The sequence below is a fragment of the Phaseolus vulgaris genome, chromosome 3 (assembly GCF_000499845.2).
Source record: "Phaseolus vulgaris cultivar G19833 chromosome 3, P. vulgaris v2.0, whole genome shotgun sequence".
Classification (NCBI taxonomy): domain Eukaryota; kingdom Viridiplantae; phylum Streptophyta; class Magnoliopsida; order Fabales; family Fabaceae; genus Phaseolus; species Phaseolus vulgaris.
The window spans coordinates 50,579,832-50,602,792 of record NC_023757.2 but is presented as its reverse complement, the minus strand read 5'-3'; the positions used below and the strand labels follow the sequence as shown (position 1 = coordinate 50,602,792).

Sequence of the window (22,961 nt, the reverse complement as noted above, 5' to 3'; positions counted from 1 at the left end):
ATTCGATACTAAATCTATATTAGGATGAGTCATCGAGTTAATTTTGATGCTAGGGTTACATTTTATATTATGATTATGCTAATCATGTTATAGAAAGGAAAGTTTGCTAACTCCTTAAAAACTAGTTTCAATCATATCATTCAAGAAATATTCATATTAGTCTTTCAGTTACTTACACCGATAGGTTGTCATACAAATTTTGTTATACCTATTAATCAATCATAGTTAAAACTTAAATGGTGCCCTTCAACTTTAAATGTTTAAAGATAAATATTATTAATATTGAAAAAAATACTTCATAATTAATTAAATACAAATTTATAAATTTTATTAATAATAAAAATTATTTTAAATAATAATAATTTTATTAATTTTTATTTAATAATTTTCTAAATAAAAAATGGGTGGAAGGAGTGCAGAGGTAGAGGATGACTTGTGGTCTACCTCCATGTGGAACTGCTTCCCTCCATTTCTTCCAATACAGTCATGCTCACCAAATACTGTTTCTCTTTAACACTTTTGTTTTTTAACAACATTAAAATATTATATATAATTTTTTATCTTTTATCTTTTAGTTTTTTTCCCAAATATATTCTTGTACAACCATGTGACATAGTGTTTTAATTATTTCAAAAATACTCTTCACAGTCCTTCTTGTCATCCATCAGACAGCCCCGTGACTTGCATGTGATCTTACGTGTGTTATTCATCTCAATTAATCAAAATTTAATACTCTTCCAACCATTTTTCGACATTTTATATTCATAATTCTATAACTTAAAAAATTAGTTCTGGAATCTTTGTTCACAACTCAAATCTTCGAATGGGACTTATATATATTCACCAATTTTACTTAATGTTGCTTTAAACTGAAATCTGGCATGTTCTTTAAATGAATAAACTTATTCTAAGTTCTAAATCATCAATTTTTATATATTTTCTTTAAATTTATAATATTTGATATAACTGATAAACTCATGATAGGATCACAATAATATAATTAAGAATTATATTTTTGTGCTTATATTTGATTAGTTTTTCAAAAATGTCTGACAGACTTTATTTGTTTTATTGAAATTAAGAGACTAGTCAAATGAATGTGATTCAAATATTTAGTAGAACATCCATAAATTTCAGTTAATGAAAAAAATATTATATTGAAATTAATGTGTTAGAAAATTTTTCTCTTAGTAATATTTTTAAATTTTAAATACTAAAATAAGGCATCTGATAGATAGTATTTATTTTGTTCCCAAATATAATTTATGGTAAGAAAAGACATTATTAATTCTATCAATTTTAAATCATTGTAATTCATAAACAAGCCATATGTTAAATTACAAATATTTTTCTCATTTTCAATTAAAATTACAAATCTGCATGAGTAATGATATGATTATAATTAACTATATAATAGAGTTCATATGAATTCATTATTCAACAAGAGTATCTTAACTTGTTTAAAATTGCCAATTCATCATTAAGAATCTCCACCAATTCTCTAACCAAAACTTAATATAATCATATACCAATTTAATACAAAGACTCATTACTATGCACATGATAGTATCAACATGCTCTTTTAGGTTGACTACAACAAAATAAAAAAATAAATTAAACTACAGATAAAATTCACTTGTATCATCTCTCTCTCCACAGTGTCACTCACCCCTTAAAAATTATAAATAATAATTGTATTAAAAATGTCCTATCATCTTCAGCAGTTTTAAAATCATCTTAACCGGTATTTAAAGGAAATGAAATGAATAAATAAATAAATAATATTCCTAATAAATTAAGCCTGAACACTTATAATTCATTTTAACTACATAGTATTAAATCTTAATCACTTGTAAATTTTATAGAATTTGGTTTCACCTTTAATTTCTCTTAATTTGTTGTTTTAGGCGGTTAGGTTTATATGTCTTATTAATAATTGGAATGTTATTATAAATAGAGTATTCTGAATTTATGCTATGTTTAAGGGGTTATTTATTTATTTCCCCAATTTATATTTTTTCTATTACTTTGAAATCAATATTAACAGTGATTTAAAGCCCGTTTCTTCAAATGGCTTTCATAGTATAATAATCTATAGTATATTATTTACACTTTTCCTTTATATTAATACACTCTTCCTTCTTTTTATCCAAAGCTACCCCACTAAACACACTCCCTCATCCTTAAGAGAAGGAAAGTGTAATAGTATGAAGGAGGAGTGTAAATAGCCTTACCCTTAGACTTAATTAAAAGAATTCAATTTTTTCTTTCTTTGATGTGGCCTAATCCTCAAAAGCCCAAAAGTGGCTTCTTACATAATTTCAATTGGGGGATTCTTTATACATCCCTATATTTTCTTTCCCACCCCTAAAAATATGAGAACTTCCATTATACTCTTAAAAGACAACTTTCAATTTATGCAATTTAATGCATAAAAAAGTTTTTTACACAATTTATAATTATTTTCTTTTATTTTTAAATTACACAATTCAATTTAACTTCGACTTTATTTTTTTATTATTTTACAATTTGAAAGTCATTTTTAATAAAAAAAAAACTTTCAGAATATACAATTTTAAAGTTACTTTTGACTTTGAAATCGTATAATCTAGATTTTTTTTTTTACTTTGAGATCGTATAATCTAGGTTTTTTTTTTTCCTTTCAAATTGTACAATACACAATTTTTTTGAAAAAGGTTTTTAAAATACAAAATATAAAAATTTATTATTTTACTTATGGATTGTGAAATCTTAAAGTTTTTTTACTTTGAAATTATACAATTTGAAAGTAATTTTTTTTGCAAGAAAAAAAACTTTCAAAATATATAATTTAAAAGTATTTTTTAACATGTAATCCAGAATTGCATAATTTAAAAGTTTTTCTTATGAAAAAATACTATAAAATTATACAATCGTGAATATTTTCTTCCTTTAATTCATCAAAAAAATGGTTGTGACAACGACAAGGGATATCAATGACAAAGGGGTGGCGACATCAAGGGCAGTTTGGTGTTTTAATCACACCGATGGGATGCACCTGGAAATTATGGGGTGCAGAAAGATATGGCCTTTCAATTCGCTTCCAACACTCATCTTAATGGGCCCCTTAATTTTGGACTCTTCTAATATTTTTGTGTGTATTACTCCTCGTCATAATGGGCCACTTAATATTTTTTCCATCACTCACTTAACAGTTTAAACATTTAACCTTACTAATTTTATGCTCATTCACACACATTTTTTTAGTTTATCCAAATTTATCATATTTTACAAAAAATAATTAATATTACTATTTTTTAATTAATTTTTTGCATAAGTCAATATTATATCTATTTTTTTATTGGATCATAACTTTTAGAATTTCTACGTCTTTTTTACATTATAAATAGTTTTCAATACTTATTTTTTGGCTTGCATTTCATTAATATGGCATTATATCTTCCTGCACCTCCTCAATTTCTTCCTGCACCCCATAATTCTTTTAATTTCAAAATTATCCTTTGGTAAAAAGTGTTAGTTTTTTTTTTAAAAAAAAAATTGTATAATCTATAGAGCTTCCAAAATCTATAATTCATAATATAATTTTTCTTAAAATACAAAATTATATTTTAAATTATAGAATTTGAAAATTATTTTTCAAGTAAACTATTGAACGAGTTAAATTGTTGTTTACAGAGAATAAAAATTATGTAACGAAAGAATGAAGAATTTTCCAAATAAAATAAAATTAATGACTAAATAAAATTATCTTTAATGACCAAATGAAATAATAAAGGTAATTTTTAGGATAATGATATTGAAAAAAATATCGGTAACATATTGATTTGTTATAATTTTGTCTACATTGTCTATTTTCATCTTTATGAATGTAGAAAATTGATTAGTTTTAATATGATAGGTATAACTCTATCTGGTTTCTCACTTACTTTATAATTACATGATTCTCAATTATTTTCAATAAAAATAAATTAAATACAAAAATATTATTATATTAAAAATTGTTCTTTTAGAACTCAATAGGACTGAATCTTTTCTGTTGGAGACTATACTTAACTAATGTTCTAAATTGGATATTAAGTAAATGAATGCACAATTCATAGGTACTAACTTTGTGCCTCAAAAGAGGATATCTTTGTATAATTTTTTTGAATTATATAATAAAATAATACTTTTTATATTTAATATAATTTATTTCAGTTAAAAATGACAAAAAAAAAATGATATGGTTAATTTTACATGCATAGGATTCCAGTAGAAGCTATCTTCATTCTCAACGTCTTCCCTCTCATAACGGCTACATTTTTTCCACTAACTCAATACTCATTCATTCCTACACTACATTTCTGAAAGAAAGAAAAACGACAAACTCATTCCCTTTTTCTAACTCTTTTTTTTTTAATTATTATTTTTATTATTTTCTTTTCTCTAAAGAAGACCGTTACTTTTCATGTCTTCTCCACCTTAAACCCTCACACATCACTCTCCTCTCACTCCTCCACTTCGCCATGACCGTCGTAAGCGAAGCCTCCGCACGCACAAAGAGGATCGTGAAACTCACGCTCTCTCTCCTCCGCCTCGGCTTCAACTCCTCCAAATGGTACTGCACTTGCCTTCTTCTTTTCTCTCTTCTTCTCATTAGTGCGAACGACGCATTTATAACGGAAACGAGTGGTTGTGCTTTCTACGGTGCAGCAAAACGGCAGCGAAGATGGCGGTGGCCAGGATCAAGCTGCTGCGGAACAAGAGAGAGGTGGTAGTCAGGCAGATGCGACGAGACATTGCTCTTCTTCTTCAGTCTGGTCAGGATGCCACGGCTCGTATCAGGGTAACACAAAAATGAGTACTCTTCTTATCATCAATTTCTTCTCTGCTCCCGCAAACACAATCTTTTTAAAAGTTTTTATCTTCGTAAAATATTATCTATTTGGATTTTTTTTTATGCATTCTTAACTTGATCTTTACATGTTTCTAATGTGGGACCAAATTCATAACTTCCTATATATCAGGATCAAGTTAACAATGTGCTACATGTGATTTGACCGAATTAAGAATGTCCTTGGTTGGGCTAATTGGTGAGAAGCACCGGTAACATTGTACCTAATGCAGAATTTGTTGGAAGTGCAAACTAAACTATATGTGTAATCTATCTTGTATCGTTTACAATTTTTGTTTCTGATGTTTGTGGCACTATATGGCACTCAAAACAACCATGCTGTTAGATGTTTGTGTTAGTTGGAATTGAGGGCACCGTTTTACCGTTTGGTTTAGTCCCAGTTTTTGATTGAGTATCTTTGTGTGTATTTGATTGGTTATTCTAACTTGTTACTCGCTCTAGGTTTCTCCAATGCCGGTTGTCTTTATTTCCAAAAATTTTGCCCCCACTCTTTTTGTTTGTTTTCTTGGATCGTTCCATATTTTAGTTAGTCTCTCTGGCATCCAAGCTTCGGTTTCTTGGCTTGCCAAACCTTCGTATTGTATTGCTCTGTTTTGCCTTAGTCCTCTCCTAAAACTTGCTATCCTCTCCCTCATTGCCCCTAATTACGTCAAGAATATGCTTATTCTTCATTGTTGCTGAACCCTTAGCACCACCTGAATCCTTCAAGGCTGGAGCGTTGACGCTAGTTGATAGAAACTATTTTTGGTAAATCTCAATTACAAATAGATAACATTGCAGTAGTTTGAGGGTCAACACCTCCCTATGCAGTACTTTGAGAGTCAAAGCCTCCCAATGACCAAAAGCCTAATCCATTTTATTTTATCATTATTTTTTGACTTGTACTCGTATGTTTCAAATGCTTAAAGTCATTGATGCTGATCTCTTTAGTTGGTTAAGGTGTACTAAGAAAGGGTTAGGATATGTGACAATGAGATATAGCTTTTATTTCAGCACAAGTCTGAGTATATTGTAGCATGGGCGATTAATAATATCTTTTGATCGTCGTCATATCTAAGCATCACGGAGATTCTTTACCATTTTTTATCACCATGTTATCTCCTGTCTCAAGGCTTGAGACGTCTCGAGAACATTTTTATATTAAAACATGCCAAGGCACGTCAGAATTTCTAGTTTCCAATAAGCCTTTTCAGCATGGTATCCTTCGCTAATTACATAAAGCTAAACTAAAAGTAACTTGCTACATAAATCTAGTGGTGCTATGTAACATTATCAAGATGAAGCCACGTGTAATTTTCTAATATTTACCAAAACTTATTCTTATTATAGGTTGAGCATGTTATGAGAGAGCAAAATGTTTTGGCTGCAAATGAGTTCATCGAACTCTTCTGCGAACTAATTGTGGCCAGACTATCAATCATTGCAAAGCAAAGGTGCAGTATTTGGGAATTGGTTATTTTATTATAGAAGTATAGACTTGAAATTTTGATGGTAATCCTACTTGTTTCAGGGAATGTCCAGCAGATTTGAAAGAAGGAATCGCTAGCTTGATATTTGCATCCCCTAGGTGCTCTGAAATTCCAGAACTTGTGTCACTTAAGAAAATCTTTGAGAAGAAATATGGGAAAGATTTTGTGTCTGCAGCTGTTGAACTTAGACCTAGCTGCGGCGTAAATCGCCAGGTTAGCTGACTGCAATTTTGCTAATAAAATAAGCAACCTTTTGGATGTTATGCTTGTTTGTATTAAACTACCTATTTTCTATTAATCCTCAAATGTATTCATAGAAGTGTTGTGAATTGCAATGGATTTTTAGTTGATCGAAAAACTCTCAGTACGAACACCTCCTGGTGAAGTAAAATTGAAAGTGTTGAAGGAAATAGCCAAGGAACATCAAATTGATTGGGATACTACAGAATCTGAGAAAGAACTTCTCAAGCCTCCAGAAGATCCAATAGTACGTATTGTGTCTTGATCTTCCTTGCTTTATTATGCTTTGTAACAATTTTGATTAATGATTAGGAATTCTTGCTGTCATCAGGAAGGGCCACGTACTTTTGTCAGTGCAAGTAGCCAACCAGTGAAACCTTCTACAAATGTGTCAATGGAATCAAATAAACCAGCTACAAGGTGATACATATATTTTTAGAGTCTACCCTGTTAGATATGTTCTTATATTATCATTTACTTACTCTAATGGGATTTTTGGGTGTTTTCTTCAGATTATCAGGTGGTGGAAAAACGGATGCCGTGCATTATGAAGATTCTAGGTCTGCTGCTGAAGCAGCAGCTGAAGCAGCCAAGAAGGCAATTGCTGCTGCTGAAGTTGCAGCTTATATGGCTAAGAAGGAATATAATGAAGCCCCTCAGTCATATGTTTACTCTGGGACCTTCCAAGCAAACAATCCTTCAACAGAGGAAAAAATGTACAGGTCACACAGCTTACCAAGATCTGATGAAATGAAAAGTGAGGATTCATTGCCTAACCAGTATAGTGGAAATGATTATAGGAGGCACAGCTACCATCCAGCTTCTGCTCATTCAGATATTAAGTTTGATGAATCAGATTGTGATGAAGAAATTGAAGCAGAAGAACCTCGTCCTACTTTACCCCCTAATCGGCTTCCACCACCGGTACCCTCATCTCTGGCTAAACAGGATAGCAGCATTCATCGTGTTCATCCCAAATTGCCCGATTATGATGAACTTACTGCGCGCTTTGATGCTCTAAAATTCAGAAAGTCACAATCCTAAACACAACCTTTGGCAACCAATCTATTTAATTAATTTATACACATATATATAAGAATATCATATTTTGTTATCTATACTAAGAATGTACTGGATGCTATACTTTGTTATGTACTTTTCAATTTCAACATGTTATATTGTATTTGTTTCTGGGGTATATACAGTACTGTCTCCCTCTTTATTTAGAATTCTTTTATCATTGTTTTGTACATTAATTGTTTTCTTTACTAAAATCAGTGATAAACTTTTAATGTTGAACAGAGGTTTTCCAACTGATGGTTGGGTTAATGCCACAAAGGAAAGAGAAGTAAAGAACCCCATAAAAGAAAAGGAAAGAGGAAGACTACGTGCCAAGTACTATTGATACACTTGTAATGTGATGTTTTCTCTTATTTATTTATTTATAAATGTGTAAATAATAAATTAAAATTATAAACATAACACAATAAATTTACACTACTTTGTATTTTTCACTTTCTTGATAAATGTATAACTGTATTAAAAATAATAAATTTTCTCATGTTTCATTTCTGTTTCCCAATTGAATGCACATTTGTTGTTTGCTATTTCCACTTCCATAATAAATGTATTGGATAAGTAAGAATAGAGTATAATCGAAAAGTAATTATAATGTTATGTCAAATTTAAAAAATAATGTAAATAGAAATAATTGATGTAATTTCAAAATAATCTACCTACGTTCCATTTGCATATGGAATATATTAAATTTATATTGATGTAATTTTAAATTCTTTTATTTTTTACATGTTTTGTCTAAATAAAAAAAATTATTGAATTTTTTTATAAAGTATCACTATAAAAAAATCATTAAATAAAAACTAATTTTAGAGACAAAAAATAATAAATTACTACAATAATTAAATTATAGATTATTTTAGAAAATAAAATAATTATTATAATTACAGTGATAAAGAAAGCAGCCATCAAGTAAGATCTCAGTTTTAATCAAATTGATGAAGTTTATTCTAAAATTGAACTTAAAGAGAAAAAAAAAATATGAATTTAAAAATATATATATAAAAAAAATCTTTAACCAAATAACATATTTTTTACATGAAGTATTTTGAGTTTTTTTTATAAAAAGTAATCGTGTTACTAAATTTTTCAGACACAATGGGAAGGAATTTGTAGTGTGTCTGACTTGATTAGTTTGACGAGTTAATAGTACTTGAAACAAAATATCACAGTGAAAAAATTGTGTTTTGGAACACGATTTGGAAAAAAAAATCGTATATTCAAGTAAGATTTTCAGTCAAACCTTTTAATTTTTTTGTTATTTTCATTGAAATATAATATATTTAAATACGAATTTTTTTTTAATCTAACTGAAATAGTACCCCTAATACGATTTCTATATATTTCTTTAAAATTTAAAGGAAATCCTACATTAAAGTAATATTTTTGTGTTTTAATTTTTTAAAAATTTGTAAACTTTTAAAAATGATTTTCGCAATTTTATAATTAAGTATTGGTTTTAATTTTTCTGAATTAACTTAATAATTTTTTATTTTATTTTAAAACATTTATTATGAAAATTTATGATTTTTCTAATACTTTATAATTAAAAATAAAATTTTGTAATTATTTTAATTCACTTTTTTTAATAATGTTGTTAATTATTTGGGGATATAAAACAATAAGTGTAAGGTTGAAAATAAATGATAATTTTAAATAATCATATAAAAAATAAATGTATATATTTGGAATTAATTGAAAAAATAACACGGAAGCAAAGTTAAAAGAAATGTTTATTTGTGAAACTATAATCGATTATGTGTTATATTCAAAGCTATAATTGAAAAAATCTTAAGTTTAATATTCAAGAGATAATATATGGATGAAAGTGTACTGATATATTTCATTTGGATCTTGAATCCACTAATGTGTGCAAAAGAAAAATTGAGAGATAAGTGTGAATAGTGTTTTTTAAACTCGCTTAGATGCAAAGAACTTTGTAGAAAATCAGATAAAGAGGTGTGTTTATCTTATTTTAACTTTGTTTTTGTCTTTACATGAAAAATTACTAATTACTTTTTTTTTCATTGTATAGTTAATATATATAACATAATATAATAAAAATAAAATAATATTAAAATTATCTAAATACAAATATTAATTATTACATAAATCTATCAATCAAAACAAAAGTATTTATTGATATTATTAATAATATAAAATAATAGTGATTAATAAAATTAATAATAAAGTAAATTTTTAATACAACACAAACATATATAGTTGTTTATTATAAATATAATAATACTATTTTTTAATTATACTTTTTAAATTTATAAAACTTTACATCTGAATATTTTTGTCAAGTAACTTGAGAATAATTATTCAATGGTATCAAAAAATAATTTACAAAATTTTAATTAACTCAAAATCAACACAAAAATACTCATATTTCATTATTTAAATATTTTTAAAAAAGATTAAATTTGTAATTTGTAATTTGTAATTTTTACACATTTAAAAAAAATTATATTTCTCTTATAACCATTACATTACTCACAAATTTCAATAATTTTTTTTCATACATTCACTCTAACATACCTTAACAAAAACATCAATTTATTCACACTTCCCTCTCAAATCTTTACACATTCACTCTCTTAAATCTTCACACATTAACTATTTCAAATTCTCACACATCTTCTCCTCATTCCAAACACAACCTAAATAACGGTTGATGTGCGAGGAGTTTCAAGCTTTATGACTGACTACCTTATCCACATTCCATTATTATTTGTTTTTCTTGTCATTTATAATTAGTAGGATGTGTTGACAAAATTTACAATAATTTATATAGAACGTTTATAATCAGTTATACCGTTCAATTTCATCAAATTTTAAATTATGATTATTGCTAATCTTACAGAAGACCAAATTTCATTCTTAATCCCTTATATGTGACTAACACAATTAGAGCTTCCAATTACTACTAATATTCATAATAAAATGATCAACAAATTATAAAGAAACTAAAAAAATGTTCTTATTTCATTTAAACTAAATGTCTACTTCTGGTTTTATATTTCCCAGATGGGGGATTGGGCCAAGAAAGGAAGAGAAGAAAACATCCCATACAAGAAAAGGGAAAGAGTAATATTAATATAATAGTGACAAATATTACATAAGTAAGATTTAAATTTGATGTGATAAACCAATTTCTTGTGATTGAATGAGAGATTAAACTCATGTGAACTTCTCCCCATAACACGCGACGCAATTATTGTATGAAATCATTGAGGAGGAATCTCAAACGAACGTGACCTTTTGTCAGAACAAGGAAAAAATTTGTTGGTAATTCCTTGGATTTTGTTCAGGATTTTGCTTGCAGCGCCTGGTTTTGATTCTACACTTGAAATCAATGCCAAATGCTCCAAATTTTCTAAAACTACAAAACATCATTTTGTTCAGGAACGAATATACCTTCTCACAACTGGCAGTTAAAAGACAATTATACAGTTAATATTTGTCCTAGTTGTACAGTGCATCACCTATTTTAGCTAAGATCTTACTAGAGTCATGCAATAGAATCTTATTTTAGGTAAGATCTATTATATGTAATTCTTTTTAACACTTTTTTGGTGTTTATTCCAATGCAATTTTGACAAATAATTATGGAAATGGTAGGTTTTCAAAATTTTGTCATATTGATAAGTTGTGTAAACACGAAGAAGTTAAGTTGTGTCAACACGAACAAGTCAAGTAAATATTTATATAGATAGTAACATTATTTGTTTTCAATTTACATTAATTTTTCTATTTTTTATTCTATAATATTGTTTTACAGCTTAGTTTTCTCTCATTATCACACAAAATAATCAAACAAATATTCATATATAGTTCCATAAAATTAAAAACCTAAGATTAATAGTCCAAACACAGTTTCATTGATTTTAATAAATAATATATAAATATAATAAATTTATTATACCAAAAATTAAAATAAGAATACCATAATATTTTATATATGAAATAAGAGTATGCCACCAGAAAAGGCACGGGAAAAAATTAAGTTTATAAATAATTTATTCGTGAGAAATTTAAAATTGATTCCTTCTATATATTTTTGTTTCAAAAAAATTTGGAATGAGTAGGTAAAATGAAAAGGTTGTCTGAAAGTGATGAAGCAAGTCCAAAAAACCTTGGTGGGGGCACGATGATACCAATGTTGTTAAATGAAAACAAAAGATGGACAAGAAAAGAAGCATGTCATCATATTCTCCACCTCCAATAAAACCAGCCACATACAGTGAGTGAGGTACGTCATAAATTCTCATTAGAACACTAAGTTTTGGCTTTAGACCCATGTCGGGGCTTAATTAACTCTTACTTTTAACCGGTTATCCGCACCAAATAGCAAAAAACAAACTTCCAACCACTCTTTTAACTATTTCTTATACAGTTAATATGAGTTTCATCTTCATAATCTACACTAATCCTTTATGTAAATTAAATCTTTGTTGTGTTACTAAAGAAACTTAATTGTGATTAATAAGCCACAAAAAATACACCGGTGGGTAGCCGTGTCACTCAGCCTTGGTAACCGATCGATCAGTCAAAAATACATTTAAAACAGTTATTATAAATAGTAGTTAAGACAGTTGTAAAAACTCTATGAGATTCACAAATACGACCCACCAAATCCATCCAGATAACTTTTCGAGAGATCAGGGAACCTCCCTAAAAATTAGCTAATACTAGTATACGATAGATTCTGCTCATTATAACAAATGACTCATGACCAAACACTATAAATAAATTCTTTAGAAAAGAATACGTACTCTTTAATTCAGTTTATAATATATAGTCATGAGTATTACTTGATAATCGGAGTACCTTTTGCAAGTTAACCCCTACCGAACATTAGAAAATTGAAAAAAAAAGACTTGGGACGAAAAACAATTTGGAGTACTCTCTAGAATCACTTTGTCTATATAATAAGTACAAATAAAGTTCACTATTAATTAAGAAAAAAGATGAAATGTTTTTACCACTTTTCACAAATATGTAACATTAATAAAGAAACAAAAAGGTGTACATTATAAATAGCCGTACGATTTTTTTTTGCATTAATATACAGTGAGGATTATATATGCTTTGAACGGTTCCTGCTGATTCTAACAATGGTGGACAATGGTCGGCCATGTCGATGTCTTTGTTTCTACATAATCTTATAATATTTGTTTGAGACAATGACCAACAATTTTAACCTTTCATTTTCGTTATTCTTTGTATATAAAACTCTACGTTTTGCATTTGGTTCGTACCAGACTAATTAACTACTCTTGTGTGTGATATTCTCTCACAGGGGTTTAAAGCTGAGAAATGGCACCCTTTGTGAGCAGTGAGTATGCTTTGGTGTTTTTATCTGTTCTCTTTTCTCTGGCCATGCACGTAGCTCATGGGAATAACGATGCCCCACCATTGTTCATATTTGGAGACTCAACTTTCGATGTTGGAACCAACAATGTTCTTAGGTCTGGAGCAAGGGCCAACTTCCCCTACAACGGCATTGATTTTTATCATTCACTTCCCACAGGAAGGTTTAGTAATGGCTTCAACACTGCTGACCAAATTGGTAAATACTATTTAACTATAAATATGACTACTCTATCAATTATAACTAATGTTTTCCTGCATTTTTTTTGTTCTGTGGAAACTAGCGAGGCTACTCGGTTATCAGCAAAGTCCACCACCTTTTCTGACTAAGAAAAATGAATTCAATTCGAAGAATAAGATTCTGAAGGGTGTAAATTTTGCGTCAGGAGGATCAGGAATTCTTCCAGAAACAGGGTCCGCGGCATGGGTAATTACTACTAATTACTGTGTGTAACAACTCTTTGTTTTACTCATTTTTACTTTACATGATGATATCAGATACATTTTGCATGTTTCAGTTTATCACTCCAACCAAAATATTTAAACCATTCCTTATTAACACAATATTCTTAACTCATTTTATATTCTAAGCTAATTTTTTTGGTTGGAGACATTTTATAGATTGAATGGTATAAATATCTTTCAAAGTAAATATATTATTTGAAATAAAATTTATTCAAAGTTATTTAAAACGTGTGCAAAAGTAAAAATAAAAACACTAATACGGCTGGAAAATAATTAAAAATAGACCAAAATCTATTAAATAAAATATTGAAAATAAGAGGGTTGGCACAAATAAGGTGCCAAAAAAAAAAAGAATACAAATATAACTTTCTAATATCTTTGTTTTCATTTTCATTAGTTAAAATCTTTGACTTGGGCACTATTTTGTTTATAAGATTAACAAGTGAAAACGTTCTAAATAGAGAAAATTGGAAATTGCATCATGCATGTATGCACGATAACATTTAGAATTTTTATATTCCAACTTTGTATTATGATTTTTTTTATTACATATATATATTTAGTGGTATAATGCATGCATGAAATTGATGTTTGTAGGGAGAAGTGGTTTTCTTTGAAAAGCAGGTGAAACAATTTGCATTGGTTCGTGCAAGTTTGAATGGGTTACTGGGATACAAAGCTGATAGCTTTGTTTCCAAGTCTTTGTTTCTGATTAGCGTTGGAAGCAACGATCTCTTCGATTTTGCAAGTAACCACAGTGGCTCCATTCGTTTGAACGCAGAACAATATTTAGGGCTTGTGCAAGTCACATACTACTCTCATTTAAAGGTACCTAATTTTGAACAACTTTTGCACCACCCAACTGCTAGAGACATGGTTGATTATAGTTTAATCATTGGGGTTAAAATTGCAGAAATTATATGATCTGGGAGCTAGAAAATTTGGCATCATAAGCGTTGCCCCCATAGGTTGCTGTCCCGCTATAACGTCTGGCAATGGAGGGCAGTGTGTGAAAGCACTGAATGATTTTGCAGTTGCGTTCCATTCTGCAACTCAAGTTCTTCTCCAAAAGTTGAGTTCAGAATTGGATGGCTTCCGCTACTCACTTGCTGACTCTTTTGTTATGACCACCATCTTGTTAAACATTTCATCTTCTTTCGGTAAGCACCACCACATACTCTAACAAATAAAATAAAATAAGACACTTTCAGAATTCGAGAAAGTATCACAACTCTTATATCTTGTATAGAGAGTATCTCAATTCTTATATAGACACTTCAAAAATATCCGAACCTTTATACACACTTTAGAAATGTTACAACCCTTATACAGATCACATACTAACCATTGATGTAAGCATTTTTATCCATCACTTGTTTCTATTTGTTAGGTATAAAGTTGGTATTAGTGGTTCTGAGAATGTATCATACTGAAGTTTATTACATGATGATGAGTAGTTAAGAGAGTAGAATAAAGTAAAAGTGTTGTTTGTGATGAAGTATTTGAATGTTGGGTAACGTGTAGGGTTGAAGGAAACGAAGGCAGCATGTTGCGGAAGTGGATATCTGAATGGGCAAGGTGGATGCATAAAAGCTCAAAACGCTAGTCTGTGTAACAATCGTGAAGAGTTCTTGTTTTGGGATTGGTTTCATCCTACTGAGAAAGTTTCGGAATTGGCAGCTAAGACGATATTTGAAGGAGGCAACGACTTTGTTTCTCCAATCAATTTTAGCCAGTTAGCTTCTTCCTATTGAGTCATAACAATCCATATTTACTACAATTTTTAGTGAAATAACGAAGCTGGCATATCTCACAGCCACTCTTTGCTTGTGTTCGGAAAAAAAGTATCATGCATAATCTAATGATTTGCTCATCGATACCTCAAAATTGTATCGTGTGTGAGGGCATAATAAGAGTTGCAATTTATAATAGGCATCAAGGGATTGTATTGTCTTAGTAGGTTATAATAATCAGAATGTTAATAAACCCCTTATATATGTGGTTTTCTGATACGCTAAATATCAAAAAATCCTTCCATTTTCTTTGGAGTGACAATAATCCTTATGACCTATAATCCACCTCATTTGTATCATTAAGTTGTTCGTTAGCATAGGATTTGGCCATAGCTGATAAAAAAAAGGATTTGGCCATATCAGACCCAATATGAATTTTGTCCACAATAAAATCTACATAACTGAACTTTTACTTTTACTTGACATAAAGCTTTAATTGTTAAATCGGGGCAGAATTTACATCATCCCGTTTTGCTTTGGTTCAACATAATAGGTAAGTTATATAATGATAAATATTTTTAAAATTATAAAAAAAAAAAATTAGCGGATTTTTAAAGTGTAATGACATCAGAGAGAGAGAGAGAGGAGAGAAATTGTGCATGTATTGGAGAAGAGAAAGATACGAAAACTATATTACAACAGAGGAAAAGTTAAATGCACATAAGGATACCCATGATACCATACATGCATGTACATGCATTAGGTAACATCTATCCTTAAACTTATGGGAGAGTTCTCAACAACCATAAGTTTACTCTTAAACTTATGAAAGAAGGCTCAGGGTTTCGTTAGCAAATTAGCTACTTGAAACTGTGAACGAGATGATTCAGAGAAGACACTTTGTTGTACACGATCACGCACAAATGAAAAATCAATTCAGTTCAAAGAACATCACCAATATTAGTGTAGAAAAGTAAATATGTAGTTCAGTGAATAGAATACATGGGATTCACTGCAAAAAAAAAAAATCATTATAGAATACAAACTATTTGTACAGAATTAGCAAATATGCAACTTCAGCTCTTCTTCCCGTTTTCTATAATCTTATTATATTATTAATTAATAATAATTACAATAATAACAAATAATCATATAATTTTTTTAAATTAAAAAATATCAGAACTATTTCTATTAAACAATTTCTACTTTAGCTCTATTTCTGGTCTATTCCTCTTTTCTTAACAGTGTTAATAAAACGAAAGCAGAAATGAGGCACTTGGAAGGTAGAACGTATGGAAATATTATCCCCCAAAAACAAAACTGATCTCTACAAGTAATCTCTTAGTTCTTCTAACACAAATTCTAAGGCCTATTCGTATGATGTAATCCCATAATATAATTACAGCTGATGACACTCGTCTTATAGAGTACACGAAGAATAAAACGAACGGTGACAAGATATAAACACTGAAACGGGGATGAATATCAAAATTAAAAACAAAAAAAATGTCATTATTCAAGCGGCTTTTCAAGATTAGCTTCTTCTTGATCTTTCTGCGAAGTAGGGCCTTCTTCAGACCCTTCTTCAGGGCCTTCTGCCTGCACCTCTTCGCCATTGACGGTTTCAGATTCTTTGACATCAGGTGTTTCTCCATTTTCCACTTTTGGCACTTCGCCATTCTCAGCTACGCTCTTGGATTCTCCACTGTTTACTGGTTTTGGGAGTTCTCGTGCAGAGGAGGTCTCTAAAAGACGGCTGATTCCATCATAAACATTCTTGGCATCCATAACAAGAGTTGCTCCACCAGGATAGCAACGCCCAAAACAAGTTGCGCAATGAGGATAAGCAACCTATAAATCGAATTTGAAGGTAATATATATATTATAGAAAGCATCTTGGATTGAATACAGATGAAGTGGTTCAGGAGTTTGCATTAGGTTATAGTGTAGATGATCCCAAAATAGAATCAGTAATCAAGCTGCATTGTGTAAGACTAATAAAATACCTCAATTAATGACCGGCAGAGTGAGAGGAAAAGCCCTGACTCGTTAGCCCGTAGCACTCGCGTTGTATTGTACAGCAACAATGAATCAGAAACTGCCCGTAATCCCTTAATCAATTCTTGGGCAAGGACATGTTTTAGACTTATTGGGGCACATGGACGTAGCTCATTCATTGCTGCAGATACACCTGCAGCCACCAAGAAGTGGACATTAAAATGGATAAAGGATATCAGATATTTAGATGTCTTTAATTTATATTCATTAGCAAATGGTTGGATATTGTTAGATATCCTTAATTATGGTAATTGGGAAATTTACATAATTATGATAATTATAAATTTATTTTTTCAGTAATTATTACCCACATTATATAATAACATACTCAGTTGTTTTATATTGACTTGTTTCATGTCTCTTGCTTTCTCCTTTTAACAAAGGGTTTATAAAAGCAGGAAGAATATGAAGCATACATAATAAAGCATTATGGAATCACATGATTAACAGCACCGATTGAAGTTTCATCAAAGAAGCTTCATAAAACATGACCCATCAACCATGGATGTTTCCATTTTGCACTTATTCTATATTTCGAACAGAGTATGTGAGTGTATGTTAGCATGTGTGAGTGAGTGGTTGGACGAATGTAAAATAGGCAAAGGATAATGAACAAATAATTTCCTGAAGATATCTAGAAGAAAACATTTACTAGGCTCACCATTAATAAAAACAGCAAGAGGTGGATGCTCCATCAAATTAGAGGGCGGAGTGACATCCTCATGATTTTCATCACCAACAGAACTTCCAGAAAAGCCAACTGCTGGCAAGGGAACCCATCGATGTGAATCCAAGACCAACTGTGAACAAATCCATCTCATAATCACTACATAAAAGATAGACAACTAGTCGGGGAAAAAATGAAAAAGGGGTCCCTAGATGTTGACTTGTTTGTATAAACCAAAGATCAATGCATAAAAGCAATCTCAGTAACTGCCATGTAAAATAATTACACTTCACAGCATTACCTGAAAATTCTCTACTGCAGTGCTCATATTTTTGGAGAATAAGTTCAGAACAGCTCTGTAAAGAAACCATCATATATATTAAAAAATGTTTTAAATATATGGCTTAATATAATAACAGATCATTAAAGGAGCATGTTTTACTCTTCAAAAAGAGATGGGAGCAAGCCTCGAAAATCTAGTCCAACCCAACCAAGTCCCATGGCACAGTACTGTTAAAAGTACAAATAAAAGAATGTTAGATGTAATTTCTTCTTGTTGTATGAGTCAAGCAGTACTAGCAGGCAGGAGAAACTTAAGTGTTCTTCTCCTTTGACCTAATTTTCCACAGGAAGGGAAGCTGCTAGAAATCTAATATGCCTCAAATTTATGTAGTCTATACAATATCATAATTCTTTCGAATTTCAAAATCAACAGAGTAAGATAGAAGAAGCCCACCATGCACTGATCCAAAATATTTGACAGAGATCCACCTTCGGTTATCTTTGGAAGCATAATTTTCAAAGTTTTTAGGTGTGAGGTAATTTGGTGCATTGCCCAGCTAAAAAGAAGCCCACCATCATAATTTTCCTCACTTCCTGATGTGTCGTCAGCAAATATTGCTCGATATTGGTTAACAACATCAAAAAGATGCATTCGGTGACAGTTGATCATCCCTTTTAAGTACTCGTATGGATTTGCCTGGTCCAGATCCTCAAGTATACCAGTAAGCCATGCCTCTCGGCATCTTAAGAACTACAAATAAATAAATGCCAAGTCAAATGAAAGCCAAAAAGGAAACCAAGGAGATGCAACCGAACTGAAAATTAAGAGACAAGCAAGAAAGACCGTACAATCATTACATCTTACCAGCAAACGCATTCCGTACTCACTAAATACTCCTATTCGCCGTAAATATCCGATAATGCGAAGGCATTCAGGTAACTGGCAAAGTAAGATACAGTAATAATAAGAAACTACAAAAGCAACATTTTTATAGATGAATCAAGTGGGATTTCTTTGTCTATTAAATCATAACACTGCATAAACCTGAATATTTGAGCGAAGTTTCTGTAGAAGCTGAGAAAGAAGTGATTGGGTAGTCAGCCTAACATCTGCAGCCAATGCTTGAATCACGGGTAACCTTTGCACCCATGAAAAACATTTAGTAACAAGAACAGAAATATATATATGCATAACAGGAAGAAAAAGAATCTTATTCAAAGTTAAATTACTTATAGACAGTATGGAAGAAGCATATAAACTTACTTTGGATGCATGGTTGAAAGTTTGCCAACAAATGCTTCCAAATCTAGGGCTTCATCATAATTCCCATTGCGTACACATCTGCAAAAATAATTAATTTACAAGGCTTCTACAGAGGAAGGAAATGCTCATCATACTATGTAAGAACACTACTACGCGAAAATCCCAGGAGTGTAATAATAACATAGTCTATCCTTTTTAACATACGTGTCCATGAGTTGAGGAATTTCTAGCAAGTCAAGCAAAGTACTGTGATTAGCTAGCATTGTTTGGTTCATCTTCCTCTTGTCCAAAATCTGCTCAGCAGATTCTATGAATTCAGTGCATCCAGATGTCAGCTTTGGGATCTCATTTATCTGTAACGGAGGAGATCAATACTCAATGCAAAATGTTTATGACCAAACGCACAAGAAAAAATAGAAATTCACAATGACAAGGAGATGGAAACTGTATTATCACAAAAGCTGGGCAAATTAAACAACAGAGAACAAGATAGCACATTGAAGCAGCAGGAAAGCTGTCTAATCTTTCTACATGTCTGTCAAAGAAACCAATAGCAGATCTAATAAAAAGGTGTACGTTAAGAGGGATAAGGTGACACGGGATTAGAGTTGGTTTCTGCCACAAACAGACCAGGGTCAGGCTCAATTGTTATTACAGTAAGAAATGATTTAGTTATTAGTCATACGCATTATGGGGAGAACCAGAGACAGAAGCGGTGGGGGCCATGCCCCTCCTTAACTTTTTTTACAACAGTTACATGTTTTTCTGGGTATTGGAAACCCCTTCCCCCACCCCCAGTTCATGTCGGCCTCCTCCTCTTATGAATTGGGTTAAACAAACATGCTTCAGTTTACAAAGCCCAATAGCTTACTTGTCAAACTTATTTAAGTAATAAATATTGGATTCAGCTACAATTTCTAAATGAATTTTCACCTGTCACTTTATATCCTGCTCAAACAAGTTTGTGAACTACACAAGATTAGTGTCCCTATTGAAGATTGCACAGAATCACAGATTCCTGCCACTAAAGCTTCCACTATGTCTTTTTGGTCTACAACTTAGGCCACAATTATATTTTTAAATGAGAGCAAGAGATTGGTTGCTAAACTATAGTAATCAATGTTCAGCTTTCAAAGTCATTGTACAACAGCATACATATTTAAATTTCTTTAACAATATTGTAGCTGTTGTATGATAATAAATAATTTTCATTAAGTGCTTTTAATTAATTTTTAATTTTGTTCCAGTGTATAACTAAAAGTCCATGATGTATTTAACTTTTATTTAACTTTGTATTTATTTCAGCACCTCATTAAATAATTTCTGGATTTGTCGTCCCTGGGCAGAAATGACTTCACATCTAGTTTTGACAGACCAGATTTCTCAAGACATTTTGTTCTACATGCATTTGATAAAGGTTTCAGAACTGTTTTGCTGTACAAAGATCACCCAGTAGCTTTCCTCAGTAAAGCTTTATCAGAACAGAAGAAAAAAAAGTCATACCTTAACTCCTGTGGAAACACTTGTGTTGCGATCATTACTAATTTCCATGGATTTTATTGAGGGATTACAAAAGCTCAAGGCAAGGACATCGTGGTAATACTAAACCAACTTACTGCCTGAGATGTAGCAGAGATTTTCCTTCAAGAAGTAGTCTGTTTACAAGGTTTTCAAGCCACCATTGTCTCTGGCCAGGAAGAGATTATCCTTAGGTATGTTTGGACTGGGTTATTTCTATGGGTGGTACTAACTACCAAGCATGGCAGAAATGTTGAATAGCAGCTAGGAGAGTGGGGTTTTCTTAAAATACAGCCCTATAGATGTAGATCATTGGCTAAGAAAATCAATGAGAAGCTGAACCTTGGATCTTATGGCTCATTCCAGATTTTGAACAAGATTAACAATATTTAAATCAGCCCGAGATGTTGCCCTAGGTGAGACACTGCAACCCTAAACTCCTGACTCATATTTTGTCTAATTATTCAAAATTGAAGGTGCAGCAAGCTGGTGCCATAGCTATCTGAGATCATCCTTCTTAAGTCACTGAATTTCTTATTCACCACGGCGATATTCAGGTTTTAAAGATTTCTTGGTAATCAGTCGCCAATTACAGGAATTGTACCCAGAGAACAATGAAATTTTTAGGTGCAGAGTGTTATTCCTGATTACTTATGCAACGGGTGAGCACAGGGAATTAGAACTTGGGTTGGTTTCTGTTATAAACAAACCAGGGCCCGTTCAACTGTAATAACATTAATAGTAAGTTAACTAGTTGTGTCATTTACAAATTAGAAGGAAAAGAGAGAGAAAAGGTGACACAGTACAAACTAATAGGGATTGAGTTTGAAATAGAGGCTCGTTAGAAAATTCAGGACTGTCATAATTGCCCTCAGCTTCGCTCGCTTCTAAGTTTTCTCTTGGTTCTGTAACCATGATGATTCAGATAGAGGAAGAGCAGTGCTATTCAATACAAATCTTATTCTTCTATACCTGTTTTCTAGTTTTCCAATCCAATTCTATTAGTAACACGCTTTACACTCAGTTGAACCTAATCACCTAATTTTATCCCAACCCAACGAAATGCCCCAAAGAATGTGTACGAAGCACGATCACATTTGCAACAATAACCAAATCCGCTTGGTTAAAGATTGAATTTAATATAACCAGAGCTAGAAAAGTGAAATACAAGAAAAAAACGAAATGAAAAGGGAGAGTAGAGAGAAGGTACGAGAGATTCGAGGTGGTTGTCAATGGAGGAGACTTCGTGGCGAATGGCGATTAAGGCGTCGGCGGCGGCAATGAAAGATCGGTAATTAGCGACGGCGACCTCTTGCATTTGGCGGCGAATGCGGTCGGCATCGACGCGCAGGAGCTCGGGCTCCTTGTGAAGGCGATCAAGAGTGAAGGATAGGAGTTCGGAGACGTAGGGTTGCTGTGATTCCGACGCCAGAGGAAGAGGAAGCGCCGCCTCCAATTCCGATGATACCAACTCCATTATTCTCCGCAAATCAAATCGCAGTATCAACTGAAACTCAGATCTGAACTCACTTCATCTTTTCTGTTGCAAGGAAATCTGAATCAGATCTCAAATTGCCCTGCCATTTGGATAAATGAGTCTCCACTGCAAGAAATTTCACTCTGTTAATCACTAAGGATTTAAGTTTTCAACATTCACTTATGGCGATTGGGTTCCCTTCCACAAAAAGTTATATAAAAAATATTTTCTCGGAGTATAATTCAATTCTTTTTTTGTGTTTTCATATCAACTTTAACATAGATTTATTTTTATAAAACTTGTAATGAATATGAGATAAAAATAAGAAAAAAATAAATGAATGTTTTATAAAACAAAATTAATTTATTTACAGGAAAAGAAAAATTAGTTGTTTCCTCTACTCGTGTTTAGAATCTCATTGTTATATGAGATATTTGAAAG

General features: G+C 31.2%; 3 protein-coding genes across 3 annotated transcripts; 2 read left to right on the top strand and 1 right to left on the bottom strand.

Annotated features, from left to right (window-relative positions):
• Positions 1 to 4,343: 4,343 nt before the first annotated feature.
• Positions 4,344 to 7,832, top strand: LOC137808512 (uncharacterized). The gene is made up of 7 exons (XM_068609655.1): positions 4,344 to 4,597; positions 4,693 to 4,825; positions 6,224 to 6,327; positions 6,405 to 6,576; positions 6,710 to 6,850; positions 6,935 to 7,023; positions 7,116 to 7,832. Exons 1-7 carry the CDS (start codon positions 4,506 to 4,508, stop codon positions 7,645 to 7,647), a joined length of 1,263 nt encoding a protein of 420 aa, XP_068465756.1. The 5' UTR covers positions 4,344 to 4,505; the 3' UTR covers positions 7,648 to 7,832.
• A 5,108-nt stretch (positions 7,833 to 12,940) lies between these two features.
• LOC137805985 (GDSL esterase/lipase At5g55050-like) lies at positions 12,941 to 15,511 on the top strand. The gene is made up of 5 exons (XM_068605860.1): positions 12,941 to 13,255; positions 13,341 to 13,483; positions 14,119 to 14,349; positions 14,435 to 14,681; positions 15,046 to 15,511. Exons 1-5 carry the CDS (start codon positions 13,003 to 13,005, stop codon positions 15,273 to 15,275), a joined length of 1,104 nt encoding a protein of 367 aa, XP_068461961.1. The 5' UTR covers positions 12,941 to 13,002; the 3' UTR covers positions 15,276 to 15,511.
• A 1,024-nt stretch (positions 15,512 to 16,535) lies between these two features.
• On the bottom strand, positions 16,536 to 22,784 carry LOC137808511 (conserved oligomeric Golgi complex subunit 8). Its single transcript, XM_068609654.1, has 11 exons — positions 22,254 to 22,784; positions 19,730 to 19,878; positions 19,526 to 19,603; positions 19,307 to 19,400; positions 19,127 to 19,201; positions 18,716 to 19,012; positions 18,422 to 18,489; positions 18,281 to 18,335; positions 17,974 to 18,112; positions 17,261 to 17,445; positions 16,536 to 17,105 (listed from the first exon to the last, which is right to left on the bottom strand). Exons 1-11 carry the CDS (start codon positions 22,518 to 22,520, stop codon positions 16,767 to 16,769), a joined length of 1,746 nt encoding a protein of 581 aa, XP_068465755.1. The 5' UTR covers positions 22,521 to 22,784; the 3' UTR covers positions 16,536 to 16,766.
• Between the last annotated feature and the right edge of the window lie 177 nt (positions 22,785 to 22,961).

Coding starts and splice junctions, on each gene's coding strand:
- LOC137808511 (XM_068609654.1), bottom strand. CDS start 22,520: ATGGAGTTGGTATCATCGGAATTGGAGGCGGCGCTTCCTCTTCCTCTG. Junction 18,113..18,280: donor CTGCAGTAGAGAATTTTCAG/GTAATGCTGTGA, acceptor ATTTGTTCACAG/TTGGTCTTGGATTCACATCG. Junction 17,106..17,260: donor TCTGCCGGTCATTAATTGAG/GTATTTTATTAG, acceptor TTCGATTTATAG/GTTGCTTATCCTCATTGCGC.
- LOC137808512 (XM_068609655.1), top strand. CDS start 4,506: ATGACCGTCGTAAGCGAAGCCTCCGCACGCACAAAGAGGATCGTGAAA. Junction 6,851..6,934: donor AGCCTCCAGAAGATCCAATA/GTACGTATTGTG, acceptor TGCTGTCATCAG/GAAGGGCCACGTACTTTTGT. Junction 7,024..7,115: donor TCAAATAAACCAGCTACAAG/GTGATACATATA, acceptor TGTTTTCTTCAG/ATTATCAGGTGGTGGAAAAA.
- LOC137805985 (XM_068605860.1), top strand. CDS start 13,003: ATGGCACCCTTTGTGAGCAGTGAGTATGCTTTGGTGTTTTTATCTGTT. Junction 13,256..13,340: donor CAACACTGCTGACCAAATTG/GTAAATACTATT, acceptor TGTGGAAACTAG/CGAGGCTACTCGGTTATCAG. Junction 14,350..14,434: donor CATACTACTCTCATTTAAAG/GTACCTAATTTT, acceptor TTAAAATTGCAG/AAATTATATGATCTGGGAGC.